This window comes from Camelus bactrianus, chromosome 12 (genome assembly GCF_048773025.1).
Source record: "Camelus bactrianus isolate YW-2024 breed Bactrian camel chromosome 12, ASM4877302v1, whole genome shotgun sequence".
In the NCBI taxonomy this organism is placed as follows: Eukaryota; Metazoa; Chordata; class Mammalia; order Artiodactyla; family Camelidae; genus Camelus; species Camelus bactrianus.
This window is the reverse complement of record NC_133550.1, coordinates 63,473,046-63,494,000: the sequence shown is the minus strand read 5'-3', so window position 1 is coordinate 63,494,000 and position 20,955 is coordinate 63,473,046. Positions and strand designations below refer to the sequence as shown.

Here is a 20,955-nt window from a genome sequence, read left to right as displayed (position 1 = left end):
AGGGGGATTGTTAGGAATCCATTTCTTAGTTTATTTGTTATATATGAAGGAACATAGAAGGGTGTTAAATGCTATAGGGTTATAAATTCAAAATGTGAATATATTACCAATCTGCCCTTTTACAATCTTATCAAGACATAAGAACAAAATAGAATAAACAGCAAAGGAATAAAGACATTCACAAATATGTTAAAATATTTATTTGCTAGGACTATCAGTAGTCCATTGTAAAATACTTAAAATGAGATTTCTGTTTCTAACTAAGGAGCTTATCACACCTTCTCCTGAAAACCTCCCTTCATAAAACAAAATTTTTTTAAAAAAACAATAACTTCTTAAATGCACTGATAATGTGACAAGAAAGTAAGGAACTCTCAGAACTAAAGAGTGAGTGGTCAGGACCCAGAGTCAAGGAGGGCAGTCTGCCCTGTAGGAATTGCTTAGCCAGGTAGACAGAGCTTTAGATTTGTAGCTTCCAGAGATACAGGGAACAAGAGAAAAGGCCCATTCTGTCCAAGACAAGAAGTCCAGTAGGGAATCACCCATAAACTTGGAATCCCAAAGGAATATGCTAAAAGGGAAATGCGAAATAATCTTACTCCTTGCTGGGAAAATCAGCTGTCTCCAACCTTGGTGCTAATTTGAGAGAGAAAAATCACCATTGACATTTTGAAGCCATAAGCCCTCCCTTAGGTTGCACCCTGAATTCTCATTATTTATATGATTTGGAAACCTACAGCCAGTAACTTGGAGTGATTCTAGGTTGGTGGGCCTCCAGAGTGCCTGGCAGAAATCTTTTCCAGAGATACTTATCTTTAATGAGGTCTAAAAAATGCCCTAAAATAGAAATTTAAGGGAAATGAGGAGCTCAGTGAAAACTTACAGAGAAACAAGGCATTATGAACAAGAACAATAGACAGGAGCAACAGCAATAGACAGGAGAAGATGAAATTTTCAGTTGTAATCTAAAAAAAGGCTAGAAAATATGTAAAGGAACAAGACACTAAGATTGGCTAAGCAGATTTGAAAATTAACCAAGTAGAATATTTAGATATGGAAAGTAAAATAACTGAAAATTTAAAAATTGATTCATGGTAGTCATGGGAACACTAAATATTGATTTAAGCAAAAATCATAACTCTTAAAATGATGACACAGGAGGCAGAGAAGAATATGAAAGCTAGAGTCTTACCCTCCATAATAGAAGGTAAATAATGGCTAAAATTGATGAACCAAAAGATATCAGGATATTTTAAAATTTTATGGAGAAGTGTAAATTCCAAAAGAAATAGCTAAAAGAAAATAATCGTCTCTGGGGAGGCAGATGGAGTAAAATGGGCAGGAACTACTTATTTTGTCATTTATATTACATGGCTTTTTAAATTATGTGCATGCTTTACTTTGATCAAATAAAATTTTAAATTTAAACATTTAATGCATAGCTATAAACTGATAATTGTTGCAGCTGAGTAATGGGTTCAAATTCAAGCACAGGTTTATCAACATATTAGACACAGCTGAAGGTAGAATTAATGAGCTGAAGGATAATGGCACCTGATTCTCATTTGCAATGATCTTAGGAAAACTGTGGAATGTTTTCTTCATTTTGCTGAGAGATAATGACTTTCTGCCTAGAATGCTATATCCAAGGAAAAATTTAAAAACATACATGAAATAGAGACATTTCCAGGCCATCAGAAACAATGTTCTCCTGGCAAGATCCTCACTAGAAGAAATTCTAAAGATTGTTCATCATGCAAAGGGTGGGTGATCCCAGATGGAAGGTATGAGATGGAAGAAGGAAGAAAGAGTAGAGGAAGTGGTGAATATTGTACATGGCTAAATGTGAACAAATATTAACTATCAAGTAATAAAACAAATTAACTGCATGTTTTGTGGACATTAAAAAGAAAAAAGAAGTTAGAATTAAGATGTATAACAGTAGCATGAAAGTGGGTGGGAGTCAGCAGAATTAAATTTATATTGTTCAGGAGGAGGATAAACCAGATGAATATTTTTAGAATTGATAAGTTAGGAGTATATGTTATAATTACTAGATAGCTTGTAAAAGAATTAGAAACTACATATGTAACTTCCAAAAATTTATTAGAAACTGGTTAAATAAGAAAGCAGGAAAAGGCAGAAGAGGCAACATAGAGCATTATGACATGTAGCACAAAATAAGGTGCTAACTATAAATTCAAATAACTGTTAATGATTCAGTTTAAAAAGTGTGTGCTAGATTGGTTTTTAAAAAGAAAAAACTCTATAAAAGATACGTCTAAAAAAGATACAGAAAGTTTGAAAGTAAAAATGTGAGAAAAGACATGTCAGACAAATAGTAATCAAAACTGTCAACATCAAACAAAATAGACTTTATAGTAAAGTGACTACTAGAGATCAAGAGGATGACATCATAGAGAAAAAAGGCCCAGTATGTCAGGAAAATAATTTTGTGTTCATCCAGTAATACAGTTTAAATATGTTCAAAGCAAAAATTAACAAATCTTGAAGAAAAAATATATAATCTATCATCAAAGTGGAAGATTTAAATATATCTTTCAGTAATTAATAGAACAAACAAGGAAGGAAAAAACTAAAATATAGAGGATTGAATATATATTTAACAAACTTGATCTAGTAGATGTATACAGAACATTGTACCCAACAACTGTAAAATACACATTCTTTTCAAGTCAAACACAGGAAAGTTGTGAAAACTAACCATTTACTGGGCTGTAAAGCAAAACTTAAATTTTGAAAAAGTTTTGAAATTGTACAGAATATATTCTTGAGCCACAGTGCAATCAGGCTAGCAACCAATAACAAAAAAGGTAAGAAAAAAAAAATATATATATATGTGTGTTTGGGAATTAGACACATTACTGAATGATTTGTGAGTTAAAGAAGAAATCGTAATGGAAATAAGAAAGCCTTTAGAACTGATCAGTAGTACATACAGTGTGTACTAAAACGTGTAGCTACATTGAAAATGACAAGTCATCATTGAAAAAAATTGAAGACCTGAATAAGTGGAAAGATATTTCCTGAATAAGTGGATTGGAGAACAGTACTGTTAAGATGGCAGTACTCGCCAAAAGGATCTACAGGTTCAGTGTAGTCCTTATCAAAATTTCAATTTGCTTTTTTGCAGAAATTGGTAAGATGGTCCTAAAATTCATATGAAAATGCAAGGAATCCAGAATAGCCAAAACAACCTTGAAGAAAAAAAAAGAAAAACCCAAACTTGGGGAATTCATATTTCCCAATTTCAAAACTTAATGCAGAGGTACAGTAATCAAGAGACTGGTACTGGTGTAAGGATGGACAGGTAGATCAATGGAACAGAATTGAGAGTCCAGAAAACAAACCAACTAATTTGCGTTCAGTTGGTTTTTGGCAAGGATGCCAAGGAACATCAATGGGGAAAGAACAGTCTCCTCAATAAACGGTGCAGGGTCAACTGGATCTCCTCATGCAACAAATGAAGTTGGACCCCTACTTCACACCACACAAAAATTAACTCAAAATGAACCACAGACCTAAATAAAGGGATAAAACTACAAAACTCTTAGATGGAAACATTGGCATAACTCTTCATGACTTTGGATTAGGCAGTGATTTCTTACATATAACACCAAAAACACAAGTAACAAAAGAAAAAATGTCTATTTAGGTCTTCTGCCCATTGAATGAAGTTCTGATTCTGTAACATGGTTGAGCCTTGAAAGAAGCTAGTCTCAAAAGGTTACGTGTTGTTTGGCTCCATTTACATGAAATGTACAGAATAGGCAAAACAGAGACAAAATCGATTAGTGGTTGCCAGTGTGTAGGAGGAAGAGAGGATGGTGAGGGACTGCTAATAGATACCAATTTCCTTTTAAGGTGATAACAATGTTCTGGAGTTAGATAGTGGATATTGTACAACTCTGTGAATATATGAAAAACCACTGAGTTGTAAGGAAAACAACTCGTCGGACACAACTGAAATACCTAGAAGGAAATGAGTAGCTTTAAAATCAAGTTTGGAAAAGAAGAAAGACTTAAAAATCAATGAGCTAAGCATCCATCTTAAGAAGTTAGATAAGAATATCAAAATAAACCCAAGCAAAGGAAAAGGACGGTAATAAAGAGAAATTAATAAAATAGACGATATAGATACAGAACATCCTGCCAGGTAGTATGTTTTCAGTAATTATTTGTAGAGAATGAAAATTTGGTTCCCTGTGTGTGTAGGTATTTACCGTATACACTTTTACAAGTGGAAACATGAAAAGTCACTTATGTCTTAATTGGAAATAGGTTGAGGATTGAGGTAGAACAGGGAGCAGAAGAACTTGTAGCACAGGAGACCTCGGATCTAGCTTTGCCTCTGCCATCCTGGCTTTGGGCAGACCTCTACCTCCCAGGCCGACGCCTCATTCACAGGGGACGGTCTGCACCGCTGCTTGACCTCTAAAGGCTTTTCCAGCTCCAGGTACCAATGCGTTGTAGGAATTAATTTGTTATGCCAGCACCAAATGGTTAAATGCCAGAGGGTGTTGTTAGACTGTTGTAACTAAAAATGTTTGGTTTTGGTGAGATTTAAGATTGCTTCTCTGGAAACAGAGTCTTCAACTGTAGTTGTTGTCAGCAATAGAACTCCCACTCAGATGGTTAGAATTCTGTGGGACTCCAAATAATGGATTGATTTGTATACTTCGCTGGTGCAAACTTATTGTACATTGTAGTTATCTTCCCAGTATTTTGTCCTTTCAAATTTTATGTAAGTGAACAGACACTCTTAGATTAAAAACAAAACACTGGGTATTTATGAAAAAGGGAATTTAATTCAAATTCTGAAAAATCGTATGATTATATAGCTTGGCATAAGATTTGCATATATAATAAATATTTTCCTTCAGGTAATATTGCTTATGAAAACAGTCATCTGTGTGTTTGCTTGGTGAGGAGACAAATATAGCAAGTCCCCAGAGTCCCCAGTGTCCCCAATGTACAGAATAGCTGTGTTCTAAATTTACCTTTAGCATTTGGAATACATTTTCTTAGGGATGTTAAGTTTACTTGTAGGTGAATACAATCATGCATTTATTGACAAGCTCAGGGCTTATGCTATGCCAGGCTCTGTGCTGGTTGTCTAGACTAGTCCACAGAAAAATATTTGACACACAAAATAGGTCTCATATTACTATATTACCTTTTTAAAAGTATATTAGTGATATTTTAAAAGATTTAATTACAACAATGGTTAAGTGTGGACTCTGGAGCCAGACTGCCTATATTCAAATACTGGTTCTGCCACTTGCAAAGTATATGACTTTAGAAAAGTTGTAAAACCTCTTAGTACCTTTTTTCTCATCTGGAAAATGGAGAGAATAATAGTACTTACCTCACTGGGTTGTTGTGAGGATTAAATTTTTAAAAATTGAGGTGTAATTCACATAACAAAATTAACCATTTTAAAGTGTACAGTTTGGTGGTACTTACTGTATTCAGTGTTGTGCAACCACTACCTCTAACTCATTCCAAAGCATTTTCAATGGATAAACAGAGTATAGTATATACATAGAAGGGAATATTACTTGACAATGAAGAACTGATACATACTACAAGGTGGATGAACCTTAAAAACACTGTGCCAAGTGAAAGAAGCCAGACACAAAAGGTCACATCTTGCACGATTGTTTTTATATGAAATGTCCCGAATAGATACATCCTTAGAGACAGAAAGCAGATTAGTGGTTGTCAGGGCTGAGTGGAGGGGGAAGTGGGGACTGTCTGCTTAATGGGTACAGAGTTTTCTTTTCAGGTGATAAAAATATTTTAGAACATGATAGAGGTGGTGGTTACTCAATATTGTGAGTGTACTAAATGTCACTGAAGGACGTACTTTAAAATAGTCAGTTTTATGTTACGTGAATTCCACTTCAATTAAAAATAATAATAAAGCCCCTCTATCACTTAGACTGGCAAAAAATCCTCAGGCAACCAACGCCAAAGAGCCTGAACCTTGTGGGTTTCTACTCTTCTTTCTTGCCCCAGTGAAGTTTAGCTAGTTTAAATTTTGAAAAGTATTTTATGTTTTATGGAACAGTTCTAGGTACTCTGTAGTGTGTGGTCTAGGCCAACATATTGCTGGAAATGGAAACTGCCACTTCAGCCTTAACTTTTTGATTCTCACATTTAAACTTAGGTTTTCTGACAAAGCCTTGAATAAATTTGTGTGTGTGTGTGTGTGTGTGTGTGTGTGTGTGTGTGTGTGTGTGTGTGTGTGTATCCTCTCCTTAAAACTAGTAAGCTTTTTATTTCCTTGCCACTGCACACCCCTCCCTCTTCCTGGGCCTGTTTACTGCTGCTGGCCTCCGGGGATTGTGGTGAAAAGGGGGCATTGGTCCTGGCAAGGTGTGACAGTGGGAGCCGGATTGCCTGGCTGTTTGTCATGGGGCCAGCCAGTCACCCAGAAAGTCATCCCAGAGCTCCCTTCTGCTTCCCAGTGCTTGTCCCCACCATTTGTAGTAATTCTCTTTATTAGTTTTCTATTGCTGCTGTAACTAATTACCAGGTTGGGTGGCTTAAAACAACACAAATTTAATATCTGGTAGGTCTGTAGGTCAAAAGTCTGATGCAGGGCTCACTGAGCTAAAATTAAGGTGTCAGCAGGACTGCGTTCCTTTCTGGGGGCTCCAGGAGAGAATCCATTTCCTTGCCTTTTCTGGCTTGCCATTCCTTGGCTGATGGCCCCTTTGTCCATCTTAAAGCCAGCAATGATGGGTTGAGTCTTCACATTGCCTCACTCCCACCTACACTTCTATTTTTAAGGACCCTTATGATTACTTTGGGCCCACTCAGATAATCCAGAACAGTCTTCTTTTTTAAGGTCAGCTGATCAGCAACCTACCATATAATGTGTTCACAGGTCATGTGGATTAGGATGTGGTCAACTTTCAGGGGATCATTATTCTACCTGCCGTATTTATCTTCTGTGCATTTTGGTCTATGATTTCTTCTTTCAAAACAGCCTCACTCTGCTGTCAATTTCTGGTCCACCAATCAGACCCCTCTCTGCTTTTCTACACAGCACTTTTATATATGAATCTTTTTTGTCATTAGTGATTGGAATGGGGAGGAGGCAGAAGTGGGTTTTGAACTGGATCAGTTCACCGTCTTGATCCAGTCTTTCTAGTACTAACACATTTTAAGTGTTTTTTAGATTTACAGATTTGAATTTTTTTATGCCAGTCCTTGAGGAGGCGATAGACCTTTCAGTTCTTTGGACTTACTGATCTCTTTATCTTGGTATAAGTTGTGCTTTAAGATTTCAGGATAGGTAGGGCAAGGACTTCTAAGTTAGGAAACTTGGATGTCTATTTAAGCTGGCAGGGAGGAGGGATGGAGGTCTAATTGTTTGAAAAAGTAGTTTCCAGGCAGGACTTTTCTGCCTGGACTTGCCCTGTCTATGCAATACCCTGCATACATATGTTCAGACCACGTGATGGGAAGTAAATGCCACAACCTTAATAACCTTGAAAAGTGTTCTCCAGCTTTCCAGCCCCCATTTTTCTTGGAAATTGCCTGTAGGGGGAGCAAGGATGCCAGAAGCACAGATTTGTAGACTATAAACCTTTGCAGATCGACTGTTTCTTGAGATGTTAAATATTAATCTATTTCTTTTTAGGAAAGAACAGCTATGTGGAAGTCATCAAAACAGCATACATAACTGAAAGTAGAGTGAATTTAATAAACATTTAAGAATCTCTGATATCAAAGAGAATGAGTATTCCTACAACCCAGAGGAAGAGTTAGATTTCACTGTAATATCAGTGCTGTAAGAGACATGTAAACAAATGTTGTGGGGACATAGAGGAAGGAAGGAACAGCCAGTTGTAACCTGATGGGTAGGGATGGTAACATTTGATCTGAGTTTTGAAGAATACTAGTAGGAGAGTACAGTGTTCTCTCTTGTCAAGCAGGCCGACCTATTTAGATAAGGGACCTAGGAAATTTCTGTTCTTATCTATGATGTTGACCGAGTTTCCAGTTGTTACCATGGTAAAAAATATTGTCTGTAACCGTTATTAGATCAATAGCCTAATGCTTGATCTTATGCCTGAAAATATACAGCAGTGGGTCTGCATCTAGGCTGAGAACCATAAACCCACCTGGAGATTTCATGTGTATAACTTTATTCCTAACTATATGCTAATGGTTTTTATCTGCCATAGGGTCTTAGCAATGGAAAGACTGTTGGCTTCTTTTTTTTTTCTACTGATAATTTTTGTCATCGCATTATCCTAGATGCATTATTTGTAGAATTTGTAGCAAAGGTACTGCCCCTATTTTGTTTAACACACAAGCAAACAACTATTTTAAAGAACAATATGACTCTGACACTTCTTACTTTGTGTGAATATATTGATTGAGCAGAGCGTATGGAAGTATGTATTTGTTTGGTTACTAGATATTTTGGTTTCTGGTGGTATCAGAGAAGGCTTAGGAACAGTAACTGACCAGTAAAAGTTTAAAAGTCCATTTACCTACTGTCTTTGACATGTGTCCTGGGTTGTAAACCCCAAAGTTTGTTATCTCGAGGGGCCCTACTACATTTTCTTTTTCCATATCAGAGAGAGAGAGGAAAAACATTTTGAAAATTAAGTATTTCTGTTCAAGTATATAACTATAGAAGTTTGAGCAATAATGATCCCAACAGATTAAAATATTGTGTATATTTGTTCGCTGAAAATTTGATTTGACTCATTGACAGTAATGAACTTTTGTTCATTTAAAAGTTGTGGCTCATTATTTTTGTGATACTCTAATGGCTAAAGGCTTTTCAAACTTTTCAGGGAAGCATGACAGCAATGACAGTATTTTTTCCCTTGGATACAGCTCGACTTCGACTACAAGGTGAGTGTCTTATGTCATCATATTTGTGTTCATATGGTGTCAGGAAGCAAACATTTCTATAGTAAGTTCTAAATTAACATAAGGGTATTCTTTTTTGTTAGAAATCTGTTGTCTGTTTTCCCTGACTTTAAACACATCGTTGCTGTTTCCTAATTAACAGCAAAGCGTTCATGGGTGAGTCATAGCCTCAGTCATTTTCTAATCTGAGAAACCTGAGTGGGCTTGCATTAGTAATTTTTGAATCATTACAATTCGTTATAATAAACAGTACAACTTTTTAAAAGTACAATTTGCAGAATTTTTTCCTGGGGGTAGGTTTTCTGGAAAGAGAACACAGAAAAGGAAACGTGGTGAAGCCAAGACCGTTGTCATTGCTCATCTAGGCATATCGTCCTAGTTGGCCTCATTCATTTTATAGGACTTGCAACTTTCTACAACTCTTGCTTGTTTTTCCCTCAATATATTTCACTTTGAAATTATAAACCTATGCCAGAACTTGCATGAAGAGATGAGTGAGTTTAACTTTGAGTAACTAATTCCTATGTTAAAACCCTTCATGACTACTATTTTAAATTAACTTTAGAGGTTTTGGAAAGGTGATAATTTTATATAGCTCAAAACCCAAAATACATAAAAAGATACACAGTACAGTGAAAAAATCTCACTCTAGTCTGCCTCCTTTTCTCTCCCATCTAGATAATGTTTTTATTAGTTTCTCAGATAGCCCTGCAGAGTTTCTTTATGGAATAACAAACAAATAATACATGTTCTTAATTTTCTCCCTCTCTTACTCAAACAGCATACTTTCCCCACTGTTCTGTACCTTGTATTTTTCACTGAACAGTGTATGTGGGATGCCTTCCAAATCAGTGCAGTGGGGGCTTCGTCGTTCTCGTTTTTAGCTGTGGAGTGTTCCATGGTGTGGATGTGACATAAACTGTTTACCCTCCCCTGTTGTAGATTCTTGGATTGGTTCTTCTCTTTTGTAGAATAGACCTGTTCTTATACCATTTTGTTTCTGTAAGTTCTGTGGGATAAATTCCCAGCAGTGGGGTTGTTGGATCAAAGAGTAAATGTGTTTATAATTTTGATAGTTATTGTCAGATTGCCTTCTCTAGGGGGTTTCCTAATTTGTTATCCCATGAGCCATACAGGTACCAATTTTAATTCTTAAGCACCTGGTTCATTTTCCCATTTTTATGTTTTCAAAATATTCTTCAAATGTGAGTAGGAAGTTTGAAGTTAATTGAGGTGGGTTTTGTTTTCATTGAGAATGACAAGAAAAGCACAGTTCTCATCTTTTTGAGACCTTTCAGTTTTTAGATTAGGAAACAGCACAAGCTAAAACTTTGAAAACTTTTAACCTTGACTCTGCTGCCAACTACATGTGTCTTTTATAGACGTGTGTGTCTGTAGCCTATTCTCTAAAAAGGAGATGGTAATTTATTTCCTCTCTGCTTTATAAGATGTTAAGATAAAAATGAGAATATATGACTGGAAAAAACCAAGAGAGCCCTATGAAATATATAAGTAATAAATTTCTCCTGTTACATCTTTTACTTTGGAAATGAATTGAATTAAAATGTCTTTTGGTTCATGAATAACAGATGAAACCCAAGGGATCTACAGTTGGGAACTTAGCACATGGGAATGCAGGAGTAACACTGAGTTCTGAGGCAAACAAGGGAGCTTAAAGATAGGGTGGGAGATTGCTTGTGTGAGGTAAATGGCATTTCAGTGAAACTTGCTGATGCTGGAGATAATAATTCTCAAAGGATTTAGTTTGAACATATCCTCTTTGGTCTTGTAGTTGATGAGAAAAGAAAGTCCAAAACAACACACATGGTGCTCCTGGAGATCATTAAAGAAGAAGGCCTGTGAGTACTGCGTTGTGCGTCTTTGTCAGATAAAGCAGCTCCTGAGCAGGTTCATGGGCCTTTCTATCCATTCTCATAGCCTTACAGTGTTGTGAATTTGTAATTGCCTGACTTGTAAGTATATAGTTGTTTTCATTTCCTCAAAGTTCTGTGGCCAGCCGTTTTGATTTTTAGATCGTAGAGTCTTCCACGAAACCAATGCTTTATTTGTACAGTAAACTGAAGAAGGTAATAATTGTTTGGTTCATTCCTATCAGATGTATTCAGACATTGTGTACCTTTTTAAAAAACTTTTATTCGGAAACAATTTCAAGTTTACAAAAGCTGCAAGACTGAAAGTAGTACAAAGAATACCAGTATATGCTCTACCCAGATTCCCCTGTTGTTGACACTTTTTCCATTTGTTTTCCCATTGGTACTTGTGCTTCCTCCCTCTCGTCTTCTCTCTTTACAACCAGACATACACAGACACACACACACCACACAGACTGTCTCAGAATTATTTGAGAGTAAGTTACATACCATACATCAAAGCCCTTTACTCCTGTGACACTGACATTTTCAAAGAATATGGGCCTTCTTCACCCCCCCCCTTTTTTTTTCTTAAATAAAGTGTTTCTCATTTTATGCTTGCCTCTTGTTTCTTCATGATTAGATTGAGGCTGTTCATTCTTGGCCAGAATAATGCATAAGTGAAATTGTATCCTTCTCATGGTGTCACATCTGGAGTCACATATTGTCCACTTGCTCTTCATGGGTTAATTATGTGAGTTAGCCACTGAATATTTTGTTTTTCCTCTCTTGCAACTGTAAGCAGCTTATGAGGAAATACTTAATTTAATGTCAGTATAGACCCAGATTCCTGTTTTTTTTTTTTCAATGATTAACAATTGATTACTATTCTTAATTATTTTGGTGCTCAAATTATCCCAGATGTGGCCAGGGGATCCCCTTCAGTCTGGTTCCTCTGCCCTCATAACATGCCCCCGTCACTTTTTTTGTACTTCTATATTTACTTCATTTTAAATGTTCTTGCCTTGTAATAAAATGTGAGTAATGCTATATGAATCAACAACCATGAGGAAATTGTCTCTAATTTTACGTTGTAATTTGCTAAAGGAAATCAAAGGGGAAAAACCAGTCCTTGAATGTGTGTTTTTAATTTGGTGTCATTAATGCTAGAAGAGATTTCTTGGGCATCCTTCAGAATGTAAGATACGCATACAGTTTGGAGTGACAGTAGTGAAGGAGTGAGCTTTGAGAATACGCGAGTGGTGATCAGCCTTTCCTAGGACTCAGCTCATTTCTGCTCATGAATAACAGATGAAACCCAGGGAATCTGCAGTTGGGAACTTAGATGGCTTTTGTCCAGCATCTTACTTTGCTTACTGTGTTCTTCCCCTAGCCTGGCACCATATCGAGGGTGGTTTCCAGTTATCTCCAGTCTCTGCTGCTCCAATTTTGTCTATTTCTACACTTTTAATAGCCTCAAAGCAGTCTGGGTCAAAGGTCAACACTCTACTACTGGAAAAGATCTGGTAGTTGGATTTGTTGCAGGTAACAAAACTTTCTGAATGTAAGATGTGTTTATATTTTATTGTTTATCTCATGGTCTGTATATCCTTTAAGAGGTTATTTTAACACAAAGTAATGCTACAAAGAATGTAATTAGTTTTCTGACTTGACTGTGTGTGTGTTAAAAATGCACATCATAAAGTTTACCATATTAACAGTTTTTACATGTACACTTCAGCAGTAGGTTTATTCACATTATTGTGAAACAGACTTCCAGAACATTTTCATCTTACAAATGTGAAGCTCTATACCCGTTAAACAACAACTCCCTTTTCCACCCTCCCCCCAGCCCCTGGTAACCACCACTCTACTTTCTGTCTCTATGAATTTGACTACTGTAAATGCATCATATAAGTGGAATCATACAGTATTTGTCTTTTTGTGAATGGCTTATTTCATTCAGCGTAATGTCCTCAAGTTTCATTCATGCTATAGGAAGTAACGGGATTTCCTTCCTTTTTAAGGATGATATTCCATTGTATGGATATACCACATTTTGTTTATCCCTTCATCTCTCGATGGATATTTAGGTTGTTTCCACCTCCTGGTTACTGTGAATAGTTGCTGCTGTGAACATAGTTTGTGCAAATATCACTTTGAGTCCCTGCTTTCAATTCTTTTGGATATATACTCAGAAGTCAGAATGCTAGATCATATGGTGTTTTTTTTTAGTTTTGAGAGGAACTGCGGTACTGTTTTCCACAGCGGTGGCACTATTTCATAATCCCAGCAGCACTTATTTCTGGTGTCTTCACATCCTCACCAACACTTGTTATTTTCTGTTTTCTTGATAGTAGCCATCCTAATGAGGGCAAAGTGATATTTCACTGTCGTTTTGATTTTCACTTCTCTGATGAGAAGACATTTCTTCAGAGTTGATATACAAATGGCTAACAAGTATATGAAAAGATGCTCAATATCACTAATCATCAGAGAAGTGCTCTCGTGAAGTGTATATATATATTGTATATATATATTATATATATGTATATATATATGTTATATATAATTATATATATATGTATATATATATATTATATATATATATTCCCCCCCTTGCTAAAGTCTCAGTAAGAACAATTCCTAGCATGTAGTAGGAGCTCAATAAATATTTGCTGAATGAGCAAAATTTTTGTTGAATTAGTCAGGGTTTTATTAAAGAGATGGGAGAAAAAGGAGATCTATTTCCTATGATTTTTTGTGTTTATCCATTTTAGTCTGTAACTAAATTAATTTATTTAAATGTTGCACATAGAGTGTTAGTACTTTGTGGAGACACTTTTTAATATGTTCTTTGAAAAATTACTGATTTGAGAGCCACACAATTGAATAAATAAAATGTCTATTTGAAATGAAAATAATTTGATTGAAAAATAGCTACCAGGCCAGGAGTATTCATGGTCCCCAAGTTTTCCTCTTTACCTTATGAGACCACTGCTATTCTTTAATTTGGTCTCTGAGCCTTTCTTCTGCTTAATACTCTCATTTTAGTCTTAGGTTGATTTTGATATAATTAATTTTCACTTGCACCAACTTTTTTTCTAATTGAGATATAACTGACATATAATATTAGTTTCAGTTATACAACATAGTGATTGTTATTTGTGTATATTGCGAACTTGTGAGAACTTTTAAGATCTATTCTCAGCAACTTTCAAATATACAGTTCAGTATTATTCACTATAGTTACCTTGCTATACGTTACATCATCATGAGTTAATTATTCTGTAACTGGAAGTTTGTACCTTTTGACCTCCTTCACCCCTGTTCCCTGCCAGACCAACTTCAACATAAACAGTATAACACACAGGATTTCACTCCCTGAGGAGATGAATGAATAGTTAGGTAGGTAACTCAGGCTAGAAATCTGGAAGTCCTCAGAGAGGGTGCTCTCTTACCCTCCATGTCTGCTTGGTCATCATGAATCGTCCATCAGTCTGTCTCTTAAATATCTCTTGAATGCATTTCCTCTTCTCCATATCCATAGCCATGTCCCCAAATCAAGTGCCATCATCCCTCACCTGGACTGTTGCTCTATTCTGATCTTCTTACCTCTGAAGTCTTCCTTACTAATGCACTTTACATGGTTCTGCCCAAGTAGCCTTTCCAGAAGAATAGTTTTCAAACACTGACATAACTCAAAGAACTCAAGTTTGAGCTTTCTTCACTTGGAAAAACAAATCAGAATAGATCCAAGGTTATCCTGTAGAGAAGAAATCTTCTTTTTTATTTAACTGTAACAAATGGCAATCTAGTATGATCTCTTATACTTACACTTAAAAGTATTTGTAATACCTTAATTTTAATACATTTTAGTTTATTGCAGCTCATATGTATTTACATTTAAAAGGTTATGATTTTAGTTATAACTGTTTAGTCCAGGACTAACTCATATAACTTTCCATGAAGCTACTAATTTCTGAAATGTATGATTAAATCTTTCCCTTGTTGTTTGTCTGAAGCTGTTTGTTTGCTGACACCTTGTTATCCACTAAGTACACATCATGCCTTGTTCTCTCTCACTGTGCTCTGCTCACTTCCTTTCTAATTCTTACACAGTTTGTAATTATAAGAGATTCTTCCATACCTAGAACAGCTAGACTGGTATAGTAGGGCAGTTAGATTTAAAAAGTCAGTGGAAGTAGGGAGTATCATAAAATGCCTATTATATATCTAAATATTTTATTTTCACCTCAGATGTATGAATACATACTTCTCCAGTTTTTGTGATGAATGGCCAAGGCATATCAGCTCATTGATGAGTGTTTTGTCCTTTTTTTCTTATATAACCATACCTATGATGCTTTCCCTGCTGTAACAGATACAGGTGACATAAGCAGGCTGAAGAAAAGACACAGTTGACTCTTGGTGAGCTTAAAACCCAGCGGGGTGGGAGTGGAAGGGCATGGGCACACTGGTCACATGTCTTCATGTGCTGTGGCACCATAAGTGTGTCCCGTAACGGGAGAGAGGTTTATCTGGTGAGTCCAGTATGTGGAACTGGTTAAAAGTGATCCCCGTGTAATAATGTCATTCTAATTCACTTACATTCTGAAATTTTTCTTGAGCTTGTGAGAAAAGAATGGAGTTATGCTTAACGTGCAGGGAGAGCCCATAGGTCTGTGTCGATTCTGAACATCATCTATTACATGTCTTTTCAGAGAAATAGTTGAGATCTGCTATTCTAAAATCCCAATCTGGTTATGTTACACCCAGGTTCAGACCCTTCGGTGTCTGTCGCTTGCATATGGGATGAAGTCACGGACACCCTTGGCGTATGAGGCCCCTCTCGTACACGTGCAGGATGCGAGCCTGACATGCAGGACCTGCTGTGATACTGCTTACCTCTCTAGCTCTCTCCTGTGCCCTGCCCCGTGCCAGACTGATTCCTCGAGTAGACCCAGCCGTTTAGTGTCTTCATTCCTCTACAGCCACTCTTGTCTGTCTGAAGCAGTCTTACTGCCTTTTTAAATATTATTAACTCCTATTCATCCTTTTATTCTCAACTCAAGCTCCTCCTCTTCAGGAAGCCTTCCATGTTTCTCAAACCCACCACCCCCAGGTTTTATTCTGTGTTAGGCGCCTACGCTTTGTGCTCCAGCACGTTGTGAATAATCTATACTCTGTCTGTGGGCTTACTCTACTGAATAACAACAGTCTGCCTGTTATGTCTTTATCTTTTCCTAGACAGTGAACTCCTTAAATTTAGGCAGAGATTACATTTTTTTATCTCTACATCCCCAGTGTCTTAATGCAGTGCCTGATACATAGAAGGTGCTGATTAAATGCTGAGTGAATGAATTCAATTTAAAAGACCACTCCTCCTGTAATCTTCCAGTTGTGTCACGTGGCATCTCTAGACTTCTGGTTGCCCTACCAAAAGTCTTGAATTGGTCCTCTTTCTCTCTGACCCCACCTCCAATCTATGAGCAAATCCTATTGTCTGTTTCTACACGTGGGGTCTAGAATTCAGCCCCTTTCCCCACCACCACCTGAGTCCAAGCCACCATTAAATCTTACCAGGATTATCTTCAGAGCCCTGCTTCCTCCTTTGTCCTCTTCAGTATGTATGCAACACAGCAGCTGCTGTGACCTTGTTAAAACACAAGTGAGATCGTATTATTTCTCTCTTCAAAGTCCTCCAGTTCCTTCCCTTCTCACTCAGTAAAAGCCAGAGTCCTTACCTGGTCCTACCAAGCCCCATGTGACTTGGCCTGCCTACCCTTCTCCCCACTCACACCACTGCAGGCCGCACTGGCCTCTTCTCCCTGAACACTCCTGGTTGCTTCCCCCTCCAGGCCGTGTGCCTCCTGTTCCCTCGGCCTGGTTCCTGCATGGTTCACTCCCTCACCTCTTTAAAGTCTTTCCCTGAATGGCCACACTGTCTAAACTGGTGTCCTTTTCCATCCCTCTTCTCTGCTTAAATTTTCTTCTTAACCCTTGTGCTCTCACATACTGTGTATTTCACTTGTTTGTCTTGTCTCACACCTTTCCAGTGGGACCTTCAGAGGACAGGAGTTTTCATTTTTTAATTGCTGTGTCATCAGCACCTACTTAGCACATACTGGACACACAGTGCATACAAGATGAGCAGACCATGGCTGAATGGCTTGCAGATAAGCATTGACTTCTCCTAAAATACACAGAAAGTCATTTAAGAAGTGCTAATTCATACCTCAGGTAAAAAAACATCTGCTAGCTAGTTTTACATGTGTTTCCAGTTGACTTAAGAAGGTAGATTTAATATCAAGAAGAGTAAAATTTCTAACAGCTCTGAGAAGAAACAGGCTATTGGGGTGAGACTGAATTCCTATCTTTTGAGAAATTCAAAAATAAAGTGAATAAACGCTTGGTGATTGGGTTAAGTTAGTGGTTCGCAACTGAGACTGATGTTGATCCACAGGGGACATTTATCCATGTCTGGAGGCATTTTTGGTTGTCACAGCTGGCAGGTGCTGCTAGCATCTAGTGGGTTGAGGCCAGGCTGCTGCTCAACATCCCACACAGTAGCACCCCCGGCCCGCCCCAAACAAATGATATCCCGCCCCAAATGTTAGTAGTGTCCCAGTTGAGAGACCCTTGATCAAGTGAATTTTATAGTCCTTTATAATTCTGAAATTCTCTGATGGTAGGTTTCCCTTTTTCTGAAGATAGGGAATTCCTTGGAAATTACTTTCGTGAGTTTTAAACTTCTCCTTATAACATGTTTTTATACCTTAATACCTGCATATTTTTACAATAATTAGAATAGCTTTTTCCCTTCCTGCTGTGAACCCTGCCACTGTATTACAATCCCTGTAGGAGTGAGTTTCATTATCTCCAGGGAAAGCCGGAAACAGTATTATTATTTTTCTAATTCTTTCTAGAAACTTAGAGATTTATTATTATTTATTGTATTTTCACAGGAAAAAAAAAAAGCCATATAGCTTAATATATACCCTGGGGAAGAATTTGAGAACAGAACCTTACAGATAACTTAAATGAAGATGATACTGGCTATTTTTATGAAACTGGGGTTTTTATCACTAACTCCTTTTGGATGCAAATGGTGTTATCATTGTGATAGTTGAAATTAACTTCCTATGCTGAGACCTTAAACCTGGTAAGGCAGTATTGTTCCTGCAGTGTATCAAGCTGCATTCCTTTGTAGGGAGCCAAACACTTAGGTTTGTGGCCCTGTCTGCCACTGCAGTGGTCACTGCCCATACATCCCAGAAGTGCACAGCCACTTAGCATACTACATTTTTGTCTTCTCTCCTCAACAAAGGAGACTCATTGCTAAAAAAACTGTTCTCAAGATTTCAGAAGTCAATAGCTGTGTTCTGATTTTTCTTTGAATCAGTGAATGATTTTAGTGAGTATGTTCAATTGCTGTTCCCCATCTCTGAATTTTGGTTCTGTTTTCTTGTAAATGATTTTTTATGAAAGAAGAAAGAAAATAGAATCATTCGAACTAGAAGAGAAACAATCTCCTATCCTTAGGTAGGTCACGTTTTCCCACCTTAGAGCTGAAGTAACAGCCACAGCTTGGAACTGGCAGGAGACATCTGCACGTAAACAAGCGGACGGCGTCTTTATCCTGCGGCCACATCCGTCCTGCCTTAGCAGGAGTCTGACTTGCTCATCATGTTCTTCTGTAGCTTGTTTTTCCTCCACGGAAGGCTGTCCTTAGTTTGATTGTATAGGTTGCAAGTTTCCAGTAAAGTTTGGATCCTCAAATATTTTCCCAGAACTCATAAAATGATAGTGGTTAAAAAATACCTCTCCATCTCTTTTGGCTTAGAGGATGAACAAAGTACTTCACTTCTCAAATAAAAGCTGTGAAATATAAAATGTTTTTGTAAGGACTTTGTACTCTTCAGATGATAATAGTGCATTTGCGTGCTTGACCTTGTCCTTAGAATCCTCTCAGTCTTTCAGCTCATGTTGATAGTGGGGATATGTAAGCAGAATTTTAAATAATAGCTAAATCTTAATGTTGGCTGCATTGCCTTGGAAGTGTTTTGTGTGTGCCTACCTCTTGAATAGAACATGAAGGGAACTTTGATTTCTACAGAATTTGTTTAATGGGCAGGCTGCTTCATATGTTTAGAAAGGTGGGTGTACTGTACCTGTCTCCGGTATCCACAAAAGCTCTAGCTCTGAACCCTCCCGTCGTCTTCATCAACAACAACAACACAAAAAGCAGTGGACTACTTAAGCACTTTCTAGTCTGATTTTTCTAGCTGTTGATTTTTTTTTGTTAAGTGATGTGTACTTTGTATTGACTAGGGATACATTATAAAGTCTGGGCAAATGGATGTGTGTTGATATTCTTCTGTCTTGGCCTCTTGGGCACTGCTTTTTTAAAATGAGACTAGCAAGAATCTCTCAGTAAGACTTTTTCAGAAAATAATCAATGCCTCAAGTGACAACGTATAAGTACATTGAATCATGGCTACAGATGACTCCTTGGTGTTATATGTAAAAATATAACAAGTACAACTCATAAAATTATTTGATAATGCCTTTTATTTTGAGAAATATATTCTCATAATGTTCCTAAGAGAGAGGTTCCAAAATATCTTACTTTTGCAGCTGTATACAACTAATGAAAAACCAGAATTTGGATTTCCTGGCAGTTTCACCAAGCTTATCCTTAGTATGTTCTGAGATTCCTTAAATCAAACATTTTTAATCCTGTTGTATTTAAGTGGCTATTAGTAAAAGAAAGTTTCTCTTCCTTATCATTGTGCCTCTTGGTTCTTCAAAGCATGTCTGGAGCCAGATAGCTTGATGTATGGTTGTTTGCTGAGTTTGTTCATTGGTTTACTTGTTCAATATTTTACTTAACAAACATTTATAAAGTGTATACTACTGTGTGTCAGGCACTTTGTTACAACTCTGTCTGGTATTTTTCTTTAATCATTTCAGGACTGATGAGGAATATTTTATTATCTCAAGAAGGTGTTAAATTGGGATCATGTATTTTCACAAAAGAAGCACCTGGCTCATTGTATTGTTCCACTCTGAGGCCACCTTGGGGGGCCAAGATCCCCATCCTTAAGCTTGTAAGGATTATGCTTGTGAAGCTGTTTCAGGTGTTTTTGTGACAGTTCATAACTGCTGCTTGCTGCCTGCCTATCCTAATCCCCCAAGCCATGAGGAACTCTTCCATGAGCCTCTAGTCCATGTTGAAGCACTCTCAAATGTCACCACTTTCTCCCACCTGTCACCCATTGTACTAGATCCATACTCACTTAAAACCATGTGAGCTACTTATATGAGAGTTATAAATGGTGTGTTTTATGTGATATTGTCATGGACTTATTTAGCATGTGATCAATAAGCCACTTCCCCTGTCTTAAAAAGCTGTTTTTAAAAATTACGTATACTTAAAACAGTATCAAAATTGCTACTTTGGATGCTCTATAAATTGACAAACAGATTGCCTCCTGTTATATAGGTGAGGAAACTCATTACTCTTTTCATGTGGAGAGTACTGTTGCCAGCCATTCTGCCATCACCTAGGCTTCTGAATTGCTTCTAACAGTACTGGCTTGTGTTGCACCCGGGCACAGAGGGACACCTTACCTTAGGTCTCCTAGGAGGTCAGTGGCAGAAGTATAGCTGGAAGATTGGTGTGTAGCTTTAATATAAGACAGCAAAGCTTCAAAGATTACATTTTGCTTTCCCTTTGTCTCTCCCTCTTTCTTTCTAAAGGGGTAGTGAACGTGCTGCTAACAACTCCACTCTGGGTGGTAAACACCAGGCTGAAGCTGCAGGGGGCAAAATTTAGAAATGAAGACATTGTACCAACCAACTACAGTGGTATTATTGGTGAGTGTCTCTTGGTCGAGTTTCCATGATAATGCTTATAACAGACAGCCTCACATCTCAGTGTCGAGAAGTAGGCATTTGTTTTGTTCATGTGTCTGTGGATTGATGGGGATTTGACTCATCTAGGCTGACTCCAGCCTGGGAGCCTCAGCTCCGCGTGTCTCTCTTCCTTCTCCTGGGACCAGCCTGAGCGTATACTCTTGGTGATGGCGAAAGCAGAAGAGGACGCGCCCAATCGTACAAGCATATCTCAAGCCCTGTCTGTTTCTTGTCTGCTGAC

The 20,955-nt window shown here is 37.4% G+C and overlaps 1 protein-coding gene across 3 annotated transcripts in view; it reads left to right on the top strand.

Moving 5' to 3' along the window:
• The window catches only part of SLC25A17 (solute carrier family 25 member 17), a 63,601-nt gene that overhangs the window by 9,907 nt on the left and 32,739 nt on the right, over nucleotides 1-20,955 (top strand). For all 3 annotated transcript variants that reach the window (XM_045520629.2, XM_074375600.1, XM_074375601.1), the window contains exons 2-5: nucleotides 8,844-8,904; nucleotides 10,715-10,781; nucleotides 12,187-12,338; nucleotides 20,559-20,675. In XM_045520629.2, the coding sequence (XP_045376585.1) occupies nucleotides 8,844-8,904; nucleotides 10,715-10,781; nucleotides 12,187-12,338; nucleotides 20,559-20,675 (397 nt within the window). The remainder of the gene's footprint in view (nucleotides 1-8,843; nucleotides 8,905-10,714; nucleotides 10,782-12,186; nucleotides 12,339-20,558; nucleotides 20,676-20,955) is intronic.